Here is a 23170-nt window from a genome sequence, read left to right on the forward strand (position 1 = left end):
ACGTACTTCTCAAGTAGACAGCTATTTATTTTTATTTTATTTTATTTTAATTTGATTTCTATGCCGCCCTTCTCCAGAGACTCAGGGCGGCTTACAATACATTAAGCAATAGCCTTCATTCTTTTGTATATTTTATACAAAGTCAGCTTATTGCCCCCACAAACTGGGTCCTCATTTCACCTACCTTAGAAAGGATGGAAGGCTGAGTCAACCTTGAGCCTTGGAGAGATTCGAACCAGCAGAAATTGCAGGCAGCTGTGTTAATAACAGGGTGCACTAAACCCCTGTACTATCAAGGCTCTTTGAAGTTACAACTGCCAAAACTGTTATGGTCCGCCAGCAGCCTGCGGAGCTGGCAGCGGAGTCGGACAGCGAGGAGGCTGAGGAAGAACATGGGCCAGTCCTGGAGGCTGGGGAAGGCCCGGATGAGGGCTCTGCGTCGGAGGCAGAGATGGGGCCAGGGCCATCGAGGAGTGATGTGCGGACTCCGGAGCCTCCAGAGGCTGACAGTAGAAAGGCAGAGGAAAAGGAGGAGCCTGTTCCTAGTGCATGCATGAGAAGAGCTGCCAGAAGGCAAGAGCAGCTAAAGCAAAAAGGACGACTCAGGAGTAAGGCTAAGAGATGATTGGCCCCTCCCATAAGGCTTAAAAGACGAGCAACGGCTCTTGGCCTCTTGTCGGAAAACAACGTTGACAGATTTGTTTCTTGTCTTGCTGCATTTATTTCTTGTCGGTGTCTTCTGCTTCTGAACTTTTGCCAAGAAAAGCCTTTGGCAGGTTGCCTAATTAGACCAAGGTTGGTGATTAGACTGAAGAATTTGTGTTATGAAGAATTTGTTTTGATTTAGTTTGGACTACGCTGAGAATGAGTTAATTCTCAGCTGTTCTAATAAAGTCTGTTTGTTTTCGAACTGATTGCGTCTGATAATACCTACTTGGGTTTGGGTCACAACAAAAACATCTTAGGGACAATGGTGGGTTTTTTATTTATTTTATTTATTTTATTTTTATTTATTTTATTTTGGATTTCTATACCGCCCTTCTCCCTGAGGACTCAGGGCGGTGTACAGCCAGATTAAAAAACATGCAGAACAGTTATTAAAAACAATTAAAAGATATATAAATTTGGCCCAATTAAAACTCATTACCAATTAAGAACGTTTAAAACATTTAAAAAACAGTTAAAAATTTCATCTTAAGCCAGCCCGGCTTGTTTAAATAAATGGGTTTTAAGGGCGCGACGGAAGGCACTGAGGTCTTGGATTCTCCGTATCTCTGGGGGGAGCTGATTCCAGAGGGTAGGTGCCCCCACAGAGAAGGCTCTCCCCCTGGGGGTCACCAGCCTACATTGTCTGGCTGATGGCACCCCGAGGAGGCCCTCTCTGTGGGAGCGCACGGGTCGATGGGAGGTCGTTGGTAGCAGCAGGCGGTCTCGAAGATAGCTAGGCCCTATGCCATGGAGCGCTTTAAAGGTGATAACCAACACCTTGAAGCGCACCCGGAAGACAACTGGGAGCCAGTGCAGCTCGCGCAGGAGCGGTGTTACATGGGAGCGCCATGCTGCTCCCGTCACTACCCGCGCTGCTGCGTTCTGGACCAGCTGGAGCCTCCGGGTGCTCCTCAAGGGGAGCCCCATGTAGAGAGCGTTGCAATAGTCAAGGCGAGAGGTGACGAGGGCGTGAGTGACTGTGCACAGGGAATCCCGATCAAGAAAGGGCCGCAACTGGCGAATCAGGCGAACCTGACAAAAAGTCCCCCTGGTTACAGCCGTCAGGTGTTCCTCCAAGGACAGCTGCATATCCAGGAGGACTCCCAGATTGCGAGCCCTCTCTGTGGGGGCCAATGACTCGCCCCCAATAGTCAGTGATGGAGTCAACTGACTATATCGGGATGCCGGGAGCCACAGCCACTCAGTCTTGCTCCTGGTTCTGTCCGGTTCTTGCGAACCGGTAGTAAAAGCGGTGGGACGTTCCGGCCACCCGACTGGACGTCATAATGAATGATCTGCGTATGCTCCTGTTGCGAACCGGTAGTGAAGGTAAGTAGAACCCACCCCTGCTTAGGGAGGTATTTACGTGAGCGAGATTCGAACAGCTTGACACAATGGTCAGATATGGGAAGATTCCATTCTATACCCTACAATGAGCGTCTCTGCGTTTGCGAAGCAGCAGAGGTAGAAGACCTGGCTCACATCCTATTTGACTGTTGCTTGAATAAGGGGGTGAGAGACAGGTACCTTGGTCCATATAGCCAATGAATGACCCATTGGGATCCCCATATCAAAGCAACTCGCCTTATGTGCGGCCAGAACCTGAAAATAACATTTAGCACAGCACAGCCCTTAAAGAAAACGGTTCGGTTGAGATCTGCATATGTGGGACTGATTGGGGTAGATTGTACTAGTCTTAAGAGTCAATGGAGATTCTCAGTCATCTAGGTCATCTGCAGATCTGTACACTGGAGAAACAAAACCACCACTTCACAAATGCATGGCACAACATAGGAGAACAAACCCATCTGGACAAGATTTAGCCATCCATCTCATTTGAAAGACAAATGAGGATAGCAAACTTCACATTCTGGACAGAGAGGACCGCTGGTTTGAAAGAAGAGTCAAGGAGGCCATTTACGTTAAAATTGAACAGTCCTCCCTCTACCGTGGGAAAGGGATGTGACACCATCTATTTCTCCTGTTTACAATACTTTCAGTAGTTCCAAGAAGGCTCCACACCCTACTCAGGTGACCCTGAGGGCACAGATAAACCTCCAAGTGGCCTCAATGACTCTCAAAAAGAGTGCTAATGACCAGATGACTGCAAGGAATAGCAATAGCAATAGCAATAGTACTTAGACTTATATACCGCTTCATGGTGCTTTTACAGCCCTCTCTAAGCGGTTTACAGAGTCAGCATATTGCACCCAACAATCTGGTGTCCTGATTTTACCCACCTCGGAAGGATGGAAGGCTGAGTCAACCTTGAGCTTGGTGAGATTTGAACTGCCGAACTGCAGCTAGCAGTCAGCTGAAGTAGCCTGCAGTATGGCACTCTAACCACTGCGCCACCTCGGCTCTTATAATATAACTCACTCATGCCCTTGTCACCTCCCGGCTGGGCTATTGTAATGCTCTCTACATGGGGCTCCCCTTGAAGAGCACTTGGAGGCTCCAGCTGGTCCAGAATGCGGCTGCGCGGGTGGTTATGGGCGCACCTCGTTGTGCCCGCGTGACACCCCTCCTGCGCGAGCTGCACTGACTCCCAGTGGTCTTCCGGGTGCGATTCAAGGTATTGGTTACCACCTTTAAAGCGCTCCATGGCACAGGACCCGGGTACCTTCGAGACCGTCTTCTGCCACCAATAGCCTCCCACCGACCAGTCCGGTCCCACAGAGAGGGTCTCCTCAGGGTGCCATCAGCCAAGTTATGTCGGCTGGCGACACCCAGGGGGAGGGCCTTCTCTGTGGGAGCCCCAACCCTGTGGAATGAACTGCCCCCGGAAATACGTAAGATCTCCGACCTCCGGGTGTTCCGCTGCGCACTGAAGACCCTGTTGTTCCGCCAGGCAGGGCTGTCAATATAATAATTTTAAATTGGGGTAATTTAATTTTTGGGGTTTTAAATCGGCCAAATCTATTTAATTATTTTAATTTTTAATTATTGTTGTGTCTTGTGTTTTTAAATTGGCTGTACACCGCCCTGAGTCCTTTGGGAGAAGGGCGGTATAGAAATAAAATTATTATTATTATTATTATTATAATGGAATATAAATCCTTCCCTTCCCCACCATTCAGTCAGAGCTGAAGAAGTTTCTTGGATGAGAAGTGAAACATCTTTAAGGAAAAACAAAGAAAGTCCAGTTGCCTCTTGAAAAAAAAACAACCATCACCTTTGGGACAACCAGTCTTAAGCCGAGGACTGTAGGTTTGGGTCTCCACGCGGGTGTAAATATATAAACTGCGACATACGCAACAATCGGCCTCATATCTTAAGTACATATTTCAATAGCAACGGAAACGACGTCTAACCCGCAGGAAGCAACAAATTGTTAATTGCTCCAAAGAGGCCAATAAGGATTGGTAGACAATATTGTTCAAACGTGCGCAGGTTTTTCTTATTGTCAGCTTAAAAACTCCCCCAGGAGATATGGCTGATCAACGAACAGGAAACCTTTATAGGCCCATTTAATGATCTTGCGAGAAATCGCTATTCGGGGAGCTTTAAGTACATTGATCAAAATATTAACAGGAAACGTGACAGAGCGGATTCCGCTTTAGAAAGCAACGGCTTTGGTGCGGTACAGTACAGGTAGTCCTCGACTTATCGTGTCTCCCCAAAAGTAAGCCCTTCCACCGAAAATAAATCCTCCCCCGAAAATAAGCTCTCCCCGAAAATATTTAACCACATGCACAGCCGGTCCCCGCCATTTCCTCTGGTTAGGGTTAGGGAGACAGAGCTGGAAATCAGGTAAGACAGCAAGAGGAGCCCCGTCTTGTTCCACGCGCCCCAAAATAATAAGACCTCCCCAAAAATAAGGCCATACGCTTATTTCAGGGTTCACACTGGGAACAGGCTCAGGCTGTTCATCTGCCTCACTGACATCTGACTCCGAAGGCAGCTGATAACTGTCAGACGGCCCTGGCTCACTCTCTGCCTCCGATGCAGAGCCCTCATCAGAGCCTTCCCCAGATTCCAGGATTGGCCCATGTTCCTACCCAACCTCCTCACTGTCCGAATCTGCTGCCAGCTCCTCTGGCCGCTGGCGGGCCACAACAGTGGTAAGTCAAGGACTACCTGTATGGAAATGGGCACTGATCGTCAGAAATGTCTTTTGGGAGGATGGAGGAGGAGGAGGGTGCCGCCATCAGAAAGTTTGTTTCCTTGCTGCCTGTCATTTGGTTTTTTGTTTGTTTTTTTTTCTGAGAGTAGACAGACCCTTGGAGAAATAATGACTTTCTCAGTGGGCTTGTTTTTCTATTTGTTTTGTTTTTTTTTGTTTTTGTTTTTTTTTGTTTTTTCCTCTTATTTAAATCTTCAAACGGGAATCAAACTTCCATCAGACCCAGAAGCGTTTGCAAATTACACTTGGTCTCCAACAACTGTTGAACAGCAAGATGGGAGACATGGGGGGGGGCTTCTAAAAGTATCTCAGGAGCGTGTCAGGTTGCCACTAATGCCACGGGGGTCCACGATTCTGGGAAATGTTAAAAACCCAAGATGCCACTTGATTATTCGGCAATTCTAATTGAAGCTCCTAACGGAGAAGGCGACCCTCCTTTCCCCAGCCTTCGGGCTCCCTACCTTAATTCTTTTTTCAATATATATATTTTTAGTGAAAACAAAATAAAGAGGAAACTTGACATGCTGCAAAGGGCCAGGCTCCGGCACCAGTCTTCTTAATGAATCCTTCCTCTGGGGAATAGCAGGAAACAACTAACTGCAAGGCTTTTATGAGCTGCTGCAAATTTTCCTTGCCTTTCGATCGTCTTCCCTAAGAATCGTGAAGGTAATCATTCTCGTGGCCAATTGTTGCGGAGTGACTCACAGTTATAGGACAAGCAGCTAAAGGTAGGCTATTTCTTTTCAGAGGCTAAGACAGGGAACTTATGCTCCTGACTTCCAAAGTCATGGTCAACTCTTTTCTCTCTCCCTCTCTCTCTCCCTCCCTCTTTCTTTCTTTCTTTCTTTCTTTCTTTCTTTCTTTCTTTCTTTCTTTCTTTCTTTCTTTCTTTCTTTCTTTCTTTCTTTCTTTCTCTTTCTTCTTTCTTTCTTTCTTTCTTTCTTCTTTCTTTCTTTTCTTTCTCTCCCTCCCCCTCCCTTTTTTCTCCTTCCTTCCTTCCCCCTCCTTCCCTCTCTCTCCCTCCCTCCCTCCCTTTCTTTCTTTTCTTTCTCTCCCTCCCTCCCTCTTCCTTTCTTTTTTTCTTTCCTTCCTTCCTTTCCCTCCCTCCTTCCCTCTCCCTCCCTTCCTTTCTTTTTTCTTTTTCTGTATTTCCTTCTTTTGCTGTCTTTCTTTCGTCCATCATCTACATCTATCTATCTATCTATCCATCTATCCATCCCTCCCTCCCTCCCTCCCTCCCTCCCTCCATCCATCCATCTACCAATCCCCCTACCTCTATATCTATCTATCTATCTATCTATCTATCTATCTATCTATCTATCTATCTATCTATCTATCTATCATCTATCTATTTATCCATCCATCCATCATCTAATCTATATCTAACATCTAATTTATCTAATTTATCAAATCTATCATCTATCTAAACTATCTATCAATCATATTCTCTATCACAGTGATGGTGAGGTGGCACAGTGGTTAGAGTGCAGTACTGCAGGCTACTTCAGCTGATCCCTAGCTGCAGTTCAGCAGTTCAAATCTCACCAAGCTCAAGGTTGGACTCAGCCTTCCATCCTTTCGAGGTCGATAAAATGAGGACACCAGATTGTTGGGTGCAATATGATGACTTTGTAAACCGTTTAGAGAGGGCTGTAAAGCACTGTGAAGCGGCATATAAGTCTAAGTGCTATCGCTATCTATCGAACATCTATCGATCATCTGTCTCCTGCCTTTATGACTTTGACAAATAGCTCAAGATGGCAAACGTATCCCAAACAGCTTCCTTCTCCTGTTTTCTCCACAACAGGAAGCCTCTAAGGCAGTGTTTCTCAACCGTGGTAGCTTGAAGATGGGTGGACTTCAACTCCCAGAATCCCCCAGCCAGCGTTGCTGGAACTGGGGGTTTAGTTTGGCACAGTCGTTGGCCAAACCAGCTGGTTCTTTTTGTATCCTCCCTGTGTTTCGTCTGTCTTGTCAGGAATATTGACAGGTCCCAACAATTAACTTAAAATAGCAATTTCTGCTCTTAAATTTCATGCAGGCTGTCTGTCTCCCAACGGGGGTCCAATCCTCAGCTACTTTGGCAGGAGGAGGATGTGCAACGCGTTGCTCCAAGCTTGATGATGAAGCCCAGGAGCTGATGTTAGCTCAGTGTTTCTCAACCTTGGTAGCTTGAAGATGGGTAGACTTCAACTCCCAGAATCCCCCAGCCAGCAGCGCTGGCTGGGGGATTCTGGGAGTTGAAGTCCACCCATCTTCAAGCTTCCAAGGTTGAGAAACACTGCTCTAAGGTGAGGTTAGGCTGAGAGAGAACGATGGACCCCAAAGTCACTCAGCTAGATTTCAAAACACAAGCGTCATCAAACTTCCTTGATCTTCTTAAAAAAAACAAAAAGTCGCAGAATTACCCAGGAATTCCCACTTCCGCAATCTTTTTGTTCAGTTGGGAGCTTCAAAGCTATTTCAGTTTGCCCTCTGCAAACATCCTCCTCCGTTTTCACCTTCTCGGGTAATCACAAGGAATTGACCAACTTTGCAATGTTCTCTCGGGGTCATTTTTAGCAAGGCTATAAATATCTCACCCAATGGGATCCCCCCCTCCCCCTTCTGCTTTGCTCAAGCTTCGATCGGAAACCCTATACGCTTCCTTGGGGACTCTGCATGTCCTTGGGGGGGGGAAAAAGCAGGAGGAAGTCCATGGGAACTAAATTAGATGGAATATATTAGGCAGAGGAGGAGGAAAATATAGACTGGGTGAAACCAAGTTTAATAGCAATTACTGTGAGAGGGATCTTGGCGTCTTAGTGGACAACCAGTTAAATATGAGCTAACAGTGTGCAGCGGAAGCCAAAAAAGCCAACACAATCCTAAATTGCATTAACAGAGGGATTCAATCAAAATCAAGTGAGGTACTGATACAACTTCCAGCTTCCGAGTGCACTTCAAGGTGTTGGTTCTTACCTTTAAAGTGCTCCATGGCTTAGGACCTGAGTACTTACGAGACCACCTGCTGCAACCGATAACCTCCCACCAACCAATACGCTCTCACAGAGTAGGCCTACTCATAGTACCATCATTAAAACAACGTCGTCTAGTAGTTCCAAGGGAGAGAGCCTTCTCTGTGGGGGCACCTACTCTTTGGAACAAAATACCCCCTGGAATACGAATAATCCCAGATCTTCGCACTTTCCAACGTGCCCTGAAGACCTTTCTGTTTCAACAAGCAGGGCTAGCATAAACATCTAAATTCTATGCCAAGGTCTTAACAGATACACCAAGTTGACTCAATTTATTATTTACTGTTATATATATATATATATATATATATATATATATATATATATATATATATATATATATATATATATATATATATATATATATATATATAAATAATATGTATATGAAATCTTAATCTGTTCACCGCCCTGAGTCCTTCGGGAGAAGGGCGGTATAGAAATTCAATACATAAAAATAAAATAAATAAATAAACTCTATAAAGCCTTAGTAAGACCACACCTAGAGTACTGCAACCAGTTTTGGTCACCACACTATAAAAAAGATGTTGAGACGCTAGAAAAAGTGCAGAGAAGAGCAACCAGGATGATGAGGGGACTGGAGACTAAAACATATGAAGAACAGTTACAGGAACTGGGCATGGCTAGTCTAGTGAAGAGAAGGACCAGGGGAGACATGAGAGCAGTCTTCCGATATTTGAGGGGCTGCCACAGAGAGGAGGGGGTCAAGCTATTTTCCAAGGCAACTGAAGGCCAAACAAGGAATAATGGATGGAAACTGAACAAGGAGAGATTCAACCTAGAAATAAGAAGGAACTTTCTGACAGTAAGAACAATCAACCCATGGAACAGAAGTTGCCTTCGGAAGTTGTGGGAGCTTCATCTCTGGAAGCTTTCAAGAAGAGACTGGACTGCCATCTGTCAGAAATGGTGTAGGGTCTCCTGCTTGGGCGGGGGGTTGGACTAGATGACCTACAAGCTCCCTTCCAACGCTGATGATCTGTATCTGTAAAATTAAGCAGGGCTTTCTCTTCAGCTTCTGCTCATTTGCAATCTTCATGCCCTTTGGGTGAAAAATGTCAAAAGTGTATCTTAATATTAAAGCTAAATTTTACCTTTAACTCAGTACTTGTAATTAATCTTGCATATTATGGAATGAAAAGGTCAACGTGCAAACACAGAGGCTTCTGATTTGCAATGTTATTAGCCGGAGAAATGTAACTGGGGGGAAACTAAGGACATGACTTGGCCATCAACTTCTATGGAAGTTGGAATTATTTCACTGTGTCGCCTACCAAAATTTCAACGCTGAGTGGTTGGCTAAGCCATAATGGGATTTGTTTGATTCTGGCTTGTCATGGTGAATGGCCCACCCAGCTACTACGGTTAATAAACCACAGATTGTAGCTTAATGTTACATACAAGCCATTACAGTTTATTCAGCAATCTGTGCTTAAAACAAAATATGGTAGAAACATGACTTGTCTCAGGTCCTGAGACCAAAAAGTTCTGGTCAAAAATCAGATACTGGCTTTGTGAAATAACGGGACAGGAGATAGTCCTAGCTCCAGAAATTTTCCTCCTAGGTATAATCGGAGATGGCCTCAATAACAACAAAACGCAACTCATAATCCAGATTACAACCGCGGCTAGACTAGCCTTTGCGAAATACTGGAAAAATAAATCCACACCCTCAGAAGAAATACTAATAAACAAAATCTTAGAGTGCGCAGAAATGGCAAAATTGACGAGTGAGATAAATAATGAGGAGAAATCTAAATATTATGAAGTATGGGGAAATTGGTACAATTGGTTGAAGAACAAGATAAAAACATGATTTTAGGATATGACTTGTTTTGTACTCGAAATCGAGTTTATATTGCATAGAATATTGTACAGCTAAGGATGAAGTTTATTTAACATATGATTCACCAAATTGTATAAACACTGTACCTCTGAAGGAGATAGAGATTGTATATATTTTCTTTTATAATGGAAAAATTCAATAAAGTATATTTAAAAAGAAAAAAGAAAAAAAAGAAACATGACTTGTCATCTTACCGTCACTGAAGGATGGACACCGCATCCCATCCCCCATGGCCCGTTTTTGGTCCCACAAGGCTTCAGGGAGGCCTGCTCCCTCACGCAAGGTGAGGTAAGGCGACGTCAGCCAGTTCCCCAGGGCCTAGGATCACGATGGCGAATTTATGCATGGCACAGGTGGCACAGGAGCCCTCTCTGCAGGCACGCGAGCTGTCAGCCAGCTCAGCTCCACCACGCATGTGCACGCACCTCCCACCAGCCAGCTGATTTTTGGGTCTCTGGCGCGGGGGCGGGGTGCATGCGGGAGGCGCGCACCCATGCATAGTGGAGCTGATCTGTGCAACCGCTCGCGTGCCCGCAGAGAGGGCTCCTTGTGCCACCTGTGCCACCCGTGCCATGGGTTCGCCATCACGGCTCTAGAGAATGCTTAGAAAACTTCCTTTGCACGGCTTCATTATCTGCCAATTCCTTTCCCATCTTTTGATCTATCTTTCTTTTTTCTTTTCTTTTTCTTTTTCCCAGCCTCCATTGCAGGAAATATTACGGGAGCAAGTTTTAGACCAGTTTTTTGTTTTTTTTTTATCAGCTGCTCATTATTTAAAATCACAAAGTAGGGTAAGATAGTCCTCCAAGATAAGCGGTGTCATTTTATTCTCTTATTTCACGATCGATCCGCAAAACACTTTCGCAGAAAAAGTCTCTGAAGCGGCTAACCTACTGTCAGCACTAGTGCGATAAGAGTTTCACCGGGCTGCATTTTGCTTGTTTTGAAGCCTCCAATATTATTTTTTTTTTATTATTTACTCTAACTGGATTTCCAAACGATCAAGGAAAGGACGGGGGAACAGAAATTCTAGGAAGAACAATTAAAATAATTGCTTATTATCAAAGATTGCAAAAAAAAACCCCAATCCATAAATCAACAACTTCATAATTGCTTCCTTTCCTCTGCCAGAAAGACCGGAATAGTGACTGTATTCATAAATCAAAACCTTAAATATTGATTTGTACACTTCAAAAAAAAAAAAAAAAGAATTAACGCTTGGAAAGTTTCGTTAACCTTGTACCTTGGGGAAGTTTGCAACGGTGGTGGTTTTTTCCGCCCCATCCCCTAAAAAATAAAAAATCTGTTTGCAATTGCTGCTGCTTTTGACCTGTGACGGTTACAGATGGTCTTTTTCCTCCCTAACAAAGCAACGGAGAAAGAATGATTCATATCAGGGCCACTGAATTGCAACAGCTCAACGGCCAAGGAAGAAACTTCGTCATTCGTGCTTTGCTCTTCCTGAACAGAACATCCAGATTTCAAATTGAAAATGAGTTGCCCGTGGAAGTATCAGACCTTGGCCTCTCTGCTTTTCAGAAACGATCTTCTTTTAGAGAGGGGAAAATAAATAAATAAATAACATTCCATTATCGTTAACTTGAATGCATGGGGTCGAAAAATGCTTCTATGGAAAGAACCCGACATCTGAATTGCTGTGTGTAAATAACACCTCCATGTTTTCACAGTGGTTTTACAGATTACAGATTTACAGAGTTGGAAGGGATCTTGTAGGTCATCTAGTCCAACCCTCCTACCCAAGCAGGAGACCCTACACTATTTTTGACAATTTCTTCTTGAAAGCTTCCAGTGATGAAGCTCCCACAACTTCTGAAGGCAACTTCTGTTCCATGGGTTGATTGTTCTCACTGTCAGAAAATTCCTCCTTATTTCCAGGTTGAATCTCTCCTTGTTCAGTTCCCATCCATTATTCCTTGTCTGGCCTTCGGCTGCTTTGGAAAATAGCTTGACCCCCTTCCTCTCTGTGGCAGCCCCTCAAATACTGGAACACGGCTATCATGTCTCCCCTGGTCCTTCTCTTCACTAGACTAGCCATGCCCAGTTCCTGCAACCGTTCATCGTATGTTTTAGCCTCCAGTCCCCTCATCATCTTGGTTGCTCTTCTCTGTACTTTTTCTAGAGTCTCAACATCATTTTTATAGTGTGGTGACCAAAACTGGATGTAGGTAATGTTTCCTACAAGCTCAGCAGTCCCCAAAGATCAGCTGCGGCAAAAGAATTTCTAGGGGAAGTTGTCCTCCATCCATAAGGCTCTGGTTCTTCATAAAGCAAGCCATAATGAAGCATCATTAAGGTGTTCTCTAAATACCCAAATACCCTGGACAGGTTCCACTAGATAAATTCCTTTCCAGGTTGGACTGGGAAGTTATAAAAAAATCGTCAGGGAAACCCTACATTTTAAATAAATAAAGGCTTAGATATCAAGCAAATACTTTCAGGAGTAGCATTGCCTTAATAAAGCCACTGAGTACTCAAGCATGCACCGTATTAACAATATTTTATGCCTCTGATTTAGCAGACCGGAGATGTAATAGCTTTGAGGTGCTTTTTTTTTTTTTTGTTCACATGCTAAGAATATATTCAGATGCACACAGGGCATTGTTCTAACAGGCTGTTCTTCCCTTCGCGACATCGGCTTGATGGCAATGTGCAAGGCGTAAATAATCCGCAGCCTGACTCCGAACAGCAGGGCTGATAAATTCATTCTAAATAACCCTGCTGAGAAGGCCCAATGTTCGGTTGTGAGAAGTACACCCCAAAAAGGACAGTGCCAAAAACCTCACAGCACCAGGAACCTCAGAAAAACAGTGCCAAGAGGCTCGAGCCAGCCTTTCCCCCTTTAAGAAAAGCAAGAAGCACCGTAACAACCTCCTCATTGTCCGAGTCTGCTGCCAGCTCTGCTGGCAGGCCACAACACGGGTGGTCTTTAGTGCTCTCTGAGCTTGGTGGTTCTAGAACATCATCAGTTCTAGAAGGAAAAGGGGTTTGCTTTCTTTTTTATATACAAGTGGCCTCCCTTGACAGGGAGCATATAAACAGGAAGCAAACCCACCTCTCTTCAAGCACTGATGATGTTACGTAGTTTGGTAATGAAACGTCTGCAACCAGACAACAAAGCTCAGAGAGCACCAAGGACCCACACAGCTATATTCCTCCTCTTTCCCCACAAAAGCAGCCCCCTGTCACTCCAGTGCCATTGTAACTTCGAACAGTCACTAGACGAATGGTTGTAAGATGAGGACTATCTGGGTATTTATCCAGTGGTGAAATGTAAAATTTGTTACTACCGGTTCTGTGGGCATGGTTTGGTGGGGGGTAATGTGACTCAGTGGGCATGGCCAACTTTTTTTTTTAACTTTTAAAAGCGTTTTTTCTACAACCTCTTCAACCGAAGAAGTTGTAAAAAAATTGCTTTTAAAAGCCTCTGACGATCCCAGCTGAGTTGCCTGATCGTCAGAGGCTTTTTTTTTTCTTTTAAAAGCCTCTGACGATCCCAGCTGAGCTGCGCAATCATCAGAAGTTTTTTTTTACTATTAAAACCATTTTTTCAGCCGATGAGGTTGTAGAAAAAATGCCTTTAAAAATTAAAAAAAAAAAAAAGCCTCTGATGATCGCGCGACTCAACTGGACATGGGGGGGGGAGGGATTTTTGCTACCAGTTCTCTGAACCACCCGCCGCAATCTCTACCGGATCGGGCGAATTTATCCAGCTTCTTTCTGTAACTCTCAGCTTTCTACAAGTTTGGACTGCTTCAAAAAGAAAAGCATTCATCTGGCCGTGGATTACAAATACGAATCACAATTTATATATATATATATATTTTAAAAAATCCTTTTTAATGGCCCTTAGAATCAAAGAGCAAAAAAAAAAAGATACGAATCTTCCGGGGGGGTGGGGGGGTGGGGAGCCTTGCAGGAAAAGTGTGAAAATGATCTCCTAATAAGAACTAATGAGACGAGGAAAGCTGCCGAGGAGAGTTTTTATAAAGATGCAGCATCTGTGGGGGGGAAAAAAGTTACGCCTGAGCTGAAAGTGATAAAGGAGATTCAGAAATGGGAGAGGTTGAACATTTAGATAGGTGGCAAAGAATCCTCTCGCGTTTGTGGCACGGGCTGAGGTGGGTATGAAGAAAAGGAAGGATAACAGAAACAGAATAACAGAGTTGGAAGGGTCCTTGGAGGTCTTCTAGTCCAGCCCCCTGCTCAGACAGGAAACCCTAAGGTCGTGATGGCGAACCTATGTTGCAGAGGCTTGGGGAGGGCAAAAAACGGGCCTACTGGAAGTTCGGGAACGGCCTCCAGAGGGCCTCCGGAGCCTGGGGAGGCCATTTTCGCCCTCCTGGAGGCTCAAGAAAAGCCTCCGGAGCTGGGGCGGACAAAAACACACACCCTGTTGGTGCAGGAGGCCCATGAGGCCACGCCCACCATGGCCACGCCCACCCAGCAACCGGGCAGAGAACCCCTTGCTAAAATTTTTGAAGCCCACCCCTGGATATTTGGCTTACATAAATGCTATTTTCCTGATCCATTCTTTCATATCGGTTGATACTTCCTCTATCACAGCAAGGTTCCCTCCCTAAGCAATTCTCAGAATATCTTTTTAATAATGCAAGTCATTTGCTCTTTAGTTTGTTTGGCAAGAGGTCTGGCCATAGGTGAGCAGTGATGACAGGAAACTGCTCCGAAACCTGATTCTACCTGATTTCTTGGTTCTTGGACACCTGACAATTACCTTGTTTCCGATGGCTTTTTTGGGCGGGAAGTTAAAACTTCGCACTTGGTGATACCTCATCTGCAACTTGTGGTGAAGCCCTCTGAATTCCGTGTATCGTCGATAAACATTCCACTCGTCGTCTTTTATCCTGATATATAGCTGTCGGAAACAGAGAGACGGGATCAGTTGGTTTTCTCCAAAACCAGGGTACTAGATCGAGAACTTAAATGGCAAAGGATACCAATCCAGCAACATTTTTAATGGAATGGAATGGAATGGAATGGAATGGAATGGAATGGAATGGAATGGAATAGAATAGAATAGAATAGAATAGAATAGAATAGAATAGAATAGAATAGAATAGAATAGAGGGTAGGGTAGGGTAGGGTAGGGTAGGGTAGGGTAGGGTAGGGTAGGGTAGGGTAGGGTAGACTAGACTAGACTAGACTAGACTAGACTAGACTAGACTAGACTAGACTAGACTAGACTAGAATAGAATAGAATAGAATAGAATAGAATAGAACAGAACAGAATGTAAAAGCAACAGTAAGATATTTAGTGTATGTATCATTACTACCTTATCAAAACCAGAAAGAAAATATGTGACATACATAATATTTCATCCTACTTGGGAATAAGGCCAGTGAAGGATCTATACAGCATACATTCATTTTTGATACTATCATGAAAAGGTACATTTCAGCAACAACGGACTCAATGATCCCCATCTCGCGGGAACTTGCCCTCAATTCCAAAATAATCTTCTTGAAAGCAATGCAAGATTTCAAAACCGTGATTTCAGGAACCAAGTTACTGTCCACTTATCTGATTCAAAGAGATGAAGTGACTCCTAAGAGATACACATTCACACAGTATGCAAACTCAAACACGTTGTTGTGACCCAGGCCCAAGTAAGTAGTAGGAAAAACAGTCAACGAAAAAACAAACAAACTTTATTCGAACAGCTGAGAATTACTTCATTCCCAGCGTCTTTCAACTAAATCAAAGCAAATTCCTCCCAACACAAATTCCTCAGTCCTATCGCAAACCTTGGTCCAATTAGGCAAACTGCCAAAGGCCTTTCTCGGCAAACGTTCAGAAGTCACAGATACAAAAATAAATACAAGAGGTAGACGAAGAAGAAGACGAAGCTACCAACATTGTTTTCTGGCAAAGCCCAAACGCCGTTGCTGGTCTGTTTTAAGCCTTACGGGAAGGGGCCAATCATCTCTTGGCCGTACTCCTGAGTTGTCCTCTTTGCTTGAGCATGCGCATTGGAGCTGAGCTCGTGTGCCCACCGATATGGCTACGCATGCCACCTTTGGCACGCGTGCCATAGGTTCGCCATCATGGGTATAGGGTCTCCTGCTTGAGCAGGGGGTTGGACTAGAAGGCCTCCAAGACCCCTTCCAGCTCTATTCTGATTGATTGATCGATTGATTGAAATACTGACAATCATTAATCCATTGATAGATACCAAGCAGGATAAACAATCAAAGCACACCGTAAATTAGCAGTTGATGATGGAAGAAATCTGCTTTAATTTACTTCAAATTACTAGTGATTTGGGGTTTTGATTTATTTGTTTGTTTGTTTTTTTACTATTGGGACTGTTGAGATTCAGGAAATCATTATTTTATGGTTAAGTATAAGTGCTCCCAAATTTCTCTTCACTTGACAGCTTAAATTCCCCGATTGCTAAATGCAACCGTCACAAATGTCTGTGCTATTAATTTTGGAGCCTGAACAAAACAGATCTCCGCAACAACTCGGCAGATTCAGAAATACGATTCTCTTCGGGGGGGGAGGAAGAAACAAGAAAGTCTGCAACACAACACTGGCGTGGGCAACGCAGTTAAGCCAAAAGCTTAAACGTGGTTGCACGTGCAGTCAAATCCATGCGCAGGGTTGAGGTTTCCGGCATCTCTTTGACAGCGCCCGGTTGCCCAAAGCTACTCCAAATTATTATGGATGAACATGGCTTGCTCTGAAAGATTCTTGCACTCTCGCGCCGTGGCTTTCAATCTTTCGTATCTGAAGGCTCTTAAATCATTTTCTCAACCACCTGGGTCTCACGAGGATGGATTTTTTTTAAAAGAAGTCGACTTTGTCCCAGAAGAACAGAAATATGCGGAGAGGCAGCCTTGTTGTGACCCAGGCTCACTTAGTCATTTAACTGGGTTTTATTGCTGGGTCGCTTCCGACTAGCAAGTTTCTTTAGTCGGCTCCATAGATTTTCAATTGGGTGAAGGTCTGGGCTATTCCCAGGCCTTTCTAGCAGTGGAATAGGATGATCTTGAAACTCCCCCCCCAAAAGTGGTGTTATTAGCCATCAAACCTCAAAAATACACTTTTCCCAAAAGGTTTCCACAATTTTGGCCACTACTATATTGGGTTTGGATTGGAATGAGTTCTTTCGTTGGTTAGCATCATTAGAGTCATCTGTGATAAGGCACACACGTTCCACATCAGCTTTATATGCACTATGTAACATTTCATAGCATGCCATAATACTCTGGAGCAGGATTGTACTAATGCTCAATTTCATATTCAGTACTATGGGGGTTTTTTGTGTGTATGTTATTATGAGTTTTCAAGTTCCAGAAGTTCAATTTTTTGTACAGCCTTTTGTCTTCCGTTGGTTTGAACCAGTCCTTGTCAGAATCCACATTCCACCTGGAGAACTTCAAAGAACTAGAAACTAGAAACGGCAGAGAAGAACAAGCAGGATGATGAGAGGACTGGAGGCTAAAACATACGATGAACGGTTGCAGGAACTGGGTTTGTCTAGTCTAGTGAAGAGAAGGACAGGGGGAGACAGGATAGCAGTCTTCCAATATTTGAGGGGCTGCCACAGAGAGGAAGGGGTCAACCTATGCTCCAAAGCACCTGAAGGCCAGACAAGGAATAATGGATGGAAGCTGATCGAAGAGAGATTCAACCTGGAAATACGGAGGAATTTTCTGACAGTGAGAGCAATCAACCAATGGAATAGAAGTTGCCTTCTGAAGTTGTGGAAGCTCCATCCCTGGAAGCTTTCAAGAAGAGACTGGACTGCCATCTGTCAGACATGGTGTAGGATCTTCTGCTTGGGCCTGGTGGTGGCGGGGTTGGACTAGATGACCTACAAGGTCCCTTCCAACTCCGTTAATCTGTAATGTTTCAGCTTTCTTTAGATTTATTGCAAACTTAACCAACTGGAACTTTCTAAAGGCTACGTTTCTTCATTATTAATACTTTCCTTCTGTTTTTTTACAGCTATCTATCCCCTTTTTAAAAGTGCAATGTGACCTATTGCTCTGAATATTTTAAAAAACCGCTAAAGTAATTGTTTTAGCTACCGGTAAGCCATTAGCTTATCGGTGGCCAGAGTTAGAGATTTATTTGTTTTTTTAGTGTCTGGTGTTTAGGGTTTGTGTCTCCTCGGGTTTTAGAAGCCTAATATTTATTTCAAATTACTTCTTGTAGCAGGGAGGGCATTTCCTTCCTTGTTTTACTAAAACATCATCTATTTCACGTTTCAACAAGCTAGAGCAGTATGCTCACATACCATTCGCCTATCAAATTGCATTTCTCTGCCAAGATTTATAAAACTAATTGCCTATAAAATCTGAGGGAAGGAGCTTTCCATTTCAAAGAGCCAATTTGTTTCCTATATATGTTCTTTCTTCCTTTTTTAAAAAATCTAATTATCACTTCATAATTCATGCTTATGTTTGTCAATTATAAACATTATTACCTGAGCCAACATTATTACTCTCTTCCTAAATTGTGAAACATCTTTGTATTTTTTTTTAATATGTCAGTGTCCTTGTTGCTAAGCTAATTCCAGTTGAAATCATGTTCCTACATAATTTTCCAATTAATTTTTTTTAGTAAAGAAGGTTCTAACAAAGGGAAAAAAATAATGTAAATTTAAAGAAAAAGGAAGGGAAAAGAAATCAGTGAATAGAAATCGAAGAAAAAAAAATATAAATGCATTTCTATTTTATCCTCTGTCCAGTGGTGAAATCCATTTTTTTTTTTACTACCGGTTCTGTGGGCGTGGCTTGGTGGGCATGGTGTGGCTTGGTGGGTGTGGTAGGGGAAGGATACTGCAAAATCCCAATTCCCTCCCCACTCCAGGGGAAGGATACTGCAAAATCCCCATTCCCTCCCCACTCCAGGGGAAGGATACTGCAAAATCCCCATTCCCTCCCCATTCCTGGGGGAAGGATATTGCAAAATCTCCATTCCCTCCCTACTCCAGGGAAGGATACTGCAAAATCCACATTCCACCCCACTCTGGGGCCACCAGAAGTGATATTTGCTCTTTGTTCCAATATCTCAGGGGCTTCCACAAAGAAGAGGGAGTCAAACTATTCTCCAAAGCACCTGAGGGCAGGACAAGAAGCAACGGGTGGAAACTGATCAAGGAGAGAAGCAATTTAGAACTAAGGAGAAATTTCCTGACAGTGAGAACAAAGAAATCAATGGAACAACTTGCCTCCAGAAGTTGTGAATGCTCCAACACTGGAAGTTTTTAAGAAGATGTTGGATAACCATTTGTCTGAAGTGATGTAGGGTTTCCTGCCTAAAGCAGGGGGTTGGACTAGAAGACCTCCAAGGTCCCTTCCAACTCTGTTATCCTATCCTATCCTATCCTATCCTATCCTATCCTATCCTATCCTATCCTATCCTATCCTATCCTATCCTATCCTATCCTATCCTATTATTCTATTCTATTCTATTCTATTCTATTCTATTCTATTCTATTCTATTCTAACCTAACCTAACCTAACCTAACCTAACCTAACCTAACCTAACCTAACCTAACTCTATTCTATTCTATTCTATTCTATTCTATTCTATTCTATTCTATTCTATTCTATTCTATTCTTCCTAGCTCCAACCCATGCTCAGTATTTTCCAAGTAAGTCAGCTATTAAATATGTTGCAACTTTAAATTTATGCAGAGTTGTCTCATTGAACACAATGGGACTGATTCTCAGGTCAGCAAGCACAGAGCTGCAACCTGAAATATCTTCCCTTAGAATTAGTCATTTCTCTTGGAAGTCATGAAGATGATCTCAGCTACTTTATTCTCCGAGAGAAAAGAAATGTACTAATATTTAATTTTATTGGGGTAAAGGTCCAAGGCTAAGCTCATTTTTTTTTTTTTTTAAAAAGCATAGTTTTAAAAGGATGCTCATTCTTTTTTGGTTTGCCTTTAAAAAAAAAAAACAACAACCCACAACCAGGTAAAACCCTGAGTGCCTTACATGAGAAATGAATAAATATTTCTACCGTCTCTTAAAAATTAAATTACAGTGTATTGGGATCCTTAATTACTTAACAACAGGTTATGGCTTAATATGCAACACTGAACTCCGTGATTCACCAGCACTATGATTTTCTCAGTAGTGGAGTACGTTTAAAAAAAAAGGGGGGGGGGAAAAGACAGGATTTAAAAACCTGATTAGGAGAGTAAAAAAGGCAACTAAAACATACGAAGGACGTTTTCTAGGAACTGGGTAAAGTCTAGTCCGATGATGTGCCAGAGGTGCCACACAGAGCCCTCTTTGTGGGCACGTGTGCCGTCGCCAGATGCTCCTCTGGTTTCTGGTGCGCACATGCGTGCCGGCCAGCTAGTCTCTGCGGGCGCTGGAGCTCCAGAAAACGGCTTGAAAAACAGCCAAAAAACAGGCCATTTTCCAGGCCGTTTTCGGGTCGCTTTTCGGACCAAAACCAGCCGAAAACTAGCCTGAAAATGGCCAGAAAAACAGCCTGAAAACAGCCCCCCAAATGGTCAAAAACAGGCATGTGTGTGCTTGCCAGCTGGTCTTCGGGTTTCCGGTGCACTGGTGCATGCACATCAGGGGTGGGTTCTACTTATCTTTACTACTGGTTTGCAGGAGGGCTGCGTGCGTGCGCTCTTCTGCGCATGCGCAGAAGCGTTTTGGTGACATCGGGGTCAGTGGGAGGGGCTTCCCGCTGGTTTTACTACCAGTTCTATAGAACCGGTGCGAACCGGGGGCAACCCACCACTGATGCACATGCACACACATGAACCCGTGTTCTGGTTTCGGCACTCGGTGCTGAAACGGTTCGCCATCCCTGCTCTAGTCTAAGAAAGAGAAGGGGGGACGTGATAGAAGTCTTCCAGTATTTGAGGGGTTGCCACAAAGAAGAAGTCAGACTCTTCTCCAAAGCATCTGAAAGGCAGAACGAAGAAGCAATGGTGTCAGCGTTGCAACGCTGGCATAGAGGGAGCAGAGGAGAGCGAAAGATAAACTCTGAGACTTTTGCCTGCTAAATCCCTTTGAAGCACGGTTGTCGTGGAAATGAGGGGAGGGGGCACATTCCTGGGAAATGACAAGGAAAAGGAGTCTGAAGAATGACTTGGAAGACAGCCAATGAGAAGCAGAGATTTGGGGATCGGAAAGGGAGGGATTGGGAGGCAAAAGGTCAGTCTTGTCCACGCGGAGTCATGATCCGGTGGCTGAGCTCAATTAAAGAAAGATTTCCTTAAAGATTGGCAGTTTGGAAATTCATTTAATTTTGAGATAGCACCGGAGTCTGACAAATGGATGGAAACCGATCAAGGAGAGAACCAACCTAGAACTAAGTGTTGTGGCCTGCCAGCAGAGCTGGAAGCAGAGTCAGACAGTGAGGAGGTTGGGGAGGAACATGGGCCAGTCCTGGGGGCTGGGGAAAGCTCAGACAAAGGATCTGCGTCGGAGGCAGAGAGGGAGATAGACAGCAGCGAGGCAGAGAAACAGCTGGAGCCCGTTCCCAGTTTGCGCATGCGCAGAGCTGCCAGAAGACAAGAACAACTCAGAAAGCAGGTCAATTTGGGAGTAAAGCCACACCTTGGAGGTGATTGGCCCCTCCCATAGGAAACAAAAGCAGAGCGAAAGGGAAGGTGGCTTTTGCAGGAAACAATTCGTTCGGTTGGTCGTTTCAAGAGTGGAAAGTTCTGTTCGTGACTTTAAAAGACTCTGTGCCAAGTTTTGCCTTGTACTGCGTTTGGAAACAAGTTACGTGGCAGCTTGCCAAGCGAGATAAGGTGTGTTGATAAATATTCCTTTGAAAAACTGTTTGGACAGGCCTTGCTGACTGTGAATGAAAGTAATGGGAGGAAATTTATTCTTAGTGTTCTGACCCTTAAAAAGCAGAGTTTGGTCCCGACAAAAACCTCTTTTATTTACATGACTGTGAATGAAAGTAATTCACAGTCATGTAAATAAAAGAGGTTTTTGTCGGGACCAAACTCTGCTTTTTAAAGGTCAGAACACTAAGGATAAATTTCCTCCCATTCGTGAGAACGTAACGTCTCTAGGCTGATGGCTCATTATACTCCGCCTTCCCCCAGCTCTGCCTCCACTTCTCCTACAGTTGGCAAACCAGCAACATACGGGGAACTTTAATTCGTAAAGCAAAATATTGTGTATTCACAGACTGAAGTCTGAACATTATGCAAAGCCAAAAATGCAAACCGCAGGATGGGCCTGTCCACTGTGCAAATCCATCATTTGTAATACTAATGTCTTCTAATTGCATCATTTTTTCTATTAGAAGCATGGTCTGAAACTCTTGAGACTGTAAAGGGCAAGTAAAACATGGCCTATTTGTCTAGTTAATCCACTGTTGTCTTTTCTCATTCAGCAGCAGCTCCTGGGAGTCTTGCAAAAAAAAAAAAAAAAAAATCATCATCATCAACTTTTCCTTCATTTACTACCTGATTCTTTCCTGTAAAAAAAAAAAAATGACAGAATTGAACTTTTTTGACTTTCACCAAGAAAAATAAGTATCCTTCTACAAAGCCTGGCCCTGCTTAAACCAATGTTTAGCACTCAGCAGCCAAACGAGCCATCTTGTTTTACTGGCCTCATTATATTGCAATAACTGGTCTTACTCACGCTACAGAGAGATTGAAGAAAACAAGCCATAGTGGTTAAATACCTTGATTAAATACATCATTTCTGAGAAATCGGCACATGCCCAGGACAGGTGAACAGTTGTAGCAAACAACTATTCTTCTGCCACCGTCATTCCAGTTGCTGATATATTTCTCAGCTCTCTTACGGCTTTCTGTGACGGCCTTCAGAAATCTCTCTCAAACAGCTTTATTGATTGATTTGATTTTTTTCATGCTGCCTTTATTACTTTATAAGTGACTCAAGGCGGCGAAGATGCATAGTACTACAGATGCACAGTTACTACTCAAGGGTAGCAACTGTGAGAGGGATCTTGGGAGGCCTAGTGGACAACCATTTAAATATGAGCCAGCCGTGTTGCAGCAGCTGCCAAAAAAGCCAACACAGTTCTAGGCTGCATAAACAAAGGGATAGAATCAAGATTACGTGAAATGTTAATATCACTTTATAAGGCCTTGATAAGGCCATACTTGGAATGCTGCATTCAGTTTTGGTCGCCACGATGTAAAAAAGATGTGGAGACTCTAGAAAGAGTGCAGAGAAGAACAACAAAGAGGATTAGGGGACTGGAGGCTAAAACATATGAAGAACGGTTGCAGGAACTGGGTACGTCTAGTTTAATGAAAAGAAGGACCAGGGGAGACATGATAGCAGTCTTCCAATATCTCAGGGGCTGCCACAAAGCAGAAGGAGTCAAGCTATTCTCCAAAGCACCTGAGGGCAGGACAAGAAGCAATGGGTGGAAACTAATCAAGGAGAGAAGCAACCTAGAACTAAGGGGAAATTTCCTGACAGTTA

General features: G+C 43.8%; 1 protein-coding gene across 3 annotated transcripts in view; it reads right to left on the reverse strand.

The window, feature by feature from the left end:
• Positions 1 to 23170, reverse strand: part of SNX29 (sorting nexin 29) — a 153641-nt gene that overhangs the window by 35503 nt on the left and 94968 nt on the right. For all 3 annotated transcript variants that reach the window (XM_070955161.1, XM_070955160.1, XM_070955162.1), the window contains one exon: positions 14472 to 14612. In XM_070955161.1, the coding sequence (XP_070811262.1) occupies positions 14472 to 14612 (141 nt within the window). The remainder of the gene's footprint in view (positions 1 to 14471; positions 14613 to 23170) is intronic.

The sequence above is a fragment of the Pituophis catenifer genome, unplaced genomic scaffold (genome assembly GCF_029215685.1).
Source record: "Pituophis catenifer annectens isolate HBS135680 unplaced genomic scaffold, rPitCat1.0.hap2 SCAF_16, whole genome shotgun sequence".
Classification (NCBI taxonomy): Eukaryota; Metazoa; Chordata; class Lepidosauria; order Squamata; family Colubridae; genus Pituophis; species Pituophis catenifer.